Source organism: Nematolebias whitei, chromosome 1 (genome assembly GCF_014905685.2).
Source record: "Nematolebias whitei isolate Nwh7 chromosome 1, NemWhi1, whole genome shotgun sequence".
NCBI lineage: Eukaryota > Metazoa > Chordata > Actinopteri > Cyprinodontiformes > Rivulidae > Nematolebias > Nematolebias whitei.
Genome location: NC_056498.1, coordinates 44,245,517 through 44,247,250, shown reverse-complemented (window position 1 = coordinate 44,247,250; position 1,734 = coordinate 44,245,517). Strand labels below are relative to the sequence as shown.

General features: G+C 40.1%; 1 protein-coding gene across 1 annotated transcript in view; it reads right to left on the bottom strand.

The window, feature by feature from the left end:
• Positions 1-1,734, bottom strand: part of ttc7a (tetratricopeptide repeat domain 7A) — a 42,415-nt gene that overhangs the window by 5,103 nt on the left and 35,578 nt on the right. Inside the window, exon 16 of the mRNA XM_037687557.1 lies at positions 303-433. Coding sequence (XP_037543485.1) covers positions 303-433 — 131 coding nt within the window. The remainder of the gene's footprint in view (positions 1-302; positions 434-1,734) is intronic.

The following is a 1,734-nucleotide window of genomic DNA, read 5'->3' as shown; positions in this document are numbered from 1 at the left end:
TTTTTTAGAAGTTTAGGATGAACTCATCTGTTTCTGACTGAAAGCTGCTTTTGTTTGAGTAAAAAAAAAAAAACTGGAAATCTTTTAAATTTTACAATTATAAAACAGTTATTCAGTATTCAAATAATAAAGTAATAAATTAGGTTTAACAACAACAACAACTCTATAATCTGATTTTGTCCATCTCAGTTTCCCTCAGGTGAATTTGTTCAGTTATAAAAATATTTCTTGCCCAACAAAAACAAATCTATTTCTGAGACAGGTCCACTTCAAATGTCTTTGTGTTCTGTTGTCCTACCAGCCTGCAGCCAAATGTGTTCCAGCGTTGTCCAGATGTAGGCGGGGCCTTGGCGGTGGGTGGAGCTAATGTCTGACACCTCTGACAGCGCCGCCTCCAGACGGGACGCTGCCATCGAGGGAGGGGTGAGGGAACCTGAGGGGACAAGAACATCTTAAAGCTCAGGAACAGTTTTAAATTACAGTTCTCCTCGAGAAGTGAAGACGTGGCAGCACGATGGCTCAGTGGTTAGAACTGTTGCCTCACAGCAAGAAGGTCCTGGGTTCAATCCCAGGCTGGACCTCGGGTCTTTGTGGGTGGAGTTTGCATGTTCTCTCCGTGCTGTGTGGGTTTCCTCCCACAGACCAGAAACATGCATGTTAGGCTCATTCAGGCCTTCCTTGCAAAAGAGATCTGTGATCTCAGTGGGATTTGCATCGTTAAATAAAGGTTAATAAAAACGTTCATGTGACAAAAATGTTGTCATTTTGTACCTGGATGAGCTCAGAGAACCCGTTCTCTGCTCAAGGTCTGACTGGTAAGCATCAACTCTTGTGTGACTGGTAGGGGTTGAACGAGTATATAATTTTTAAACTCGACATTAACATAATAAAACCCGAGTAGAACTCGAGTATTTGATGACGCCATAGATCTCAAGATACAAAAATATATAAATAAATAAATAAAACCGCAAAAAAAGGTAATTATTTACAAAAAAGGACCAACATAACATTGGGAGCGTATATTATGCTCCTACCATTTATCATACTGCAAATAAGTTACAGGAAAAACTAAACTATTAGTTTTTATTATTAAACTGCAAATGTGAAGAAACATGCAGCACGTCAAAAACTAAACTTAACCGAAGCTGGTTCTGGTGGATTGGACCCGGTGTTACACCAAACTCTGTGACCTGCAACAGTGCAACACCGCCCCCTACGGTCATACGGTGGTCACATAATATGACGTCACTACGGATACTCGACGTTACATTTTTAACCTCGATACATGTCCTAGCAATCGATGTGTAGATTACTCGAGTACTCTGTTAATGCCCTAGTGACTGGTCAGAACTTTGGTGTCTATGTGGAAAAGGGAACAACAGTGGTGTTGTGTCACTTTTCATTCAATCTTTATTTACACAGGTTAGTCCCATTGAGCCTCAGGGACTCATTTACAAGACAGACCTGAAATTTAACAAAAACTGTGACAATCGTAAAAGAAAGCATACCAAACCACTTTATTTATAAAGCACTTAAAACAGCAGCAAGGCCAAAAGTGCTGTCCAAATGGATCCAAATGGAAAACGATAATAGCTAAAAGGTTAACATTGTAGAGTACAGACAGGGTTAAAAACAACTAAAGACAAACAACCTCTCTCTCATTTAGGGACAATTTAAAGTTACCAGACTAACATGCATGTTTTTGGTCTGTGGGAGGAAACCGGAATACCCGGA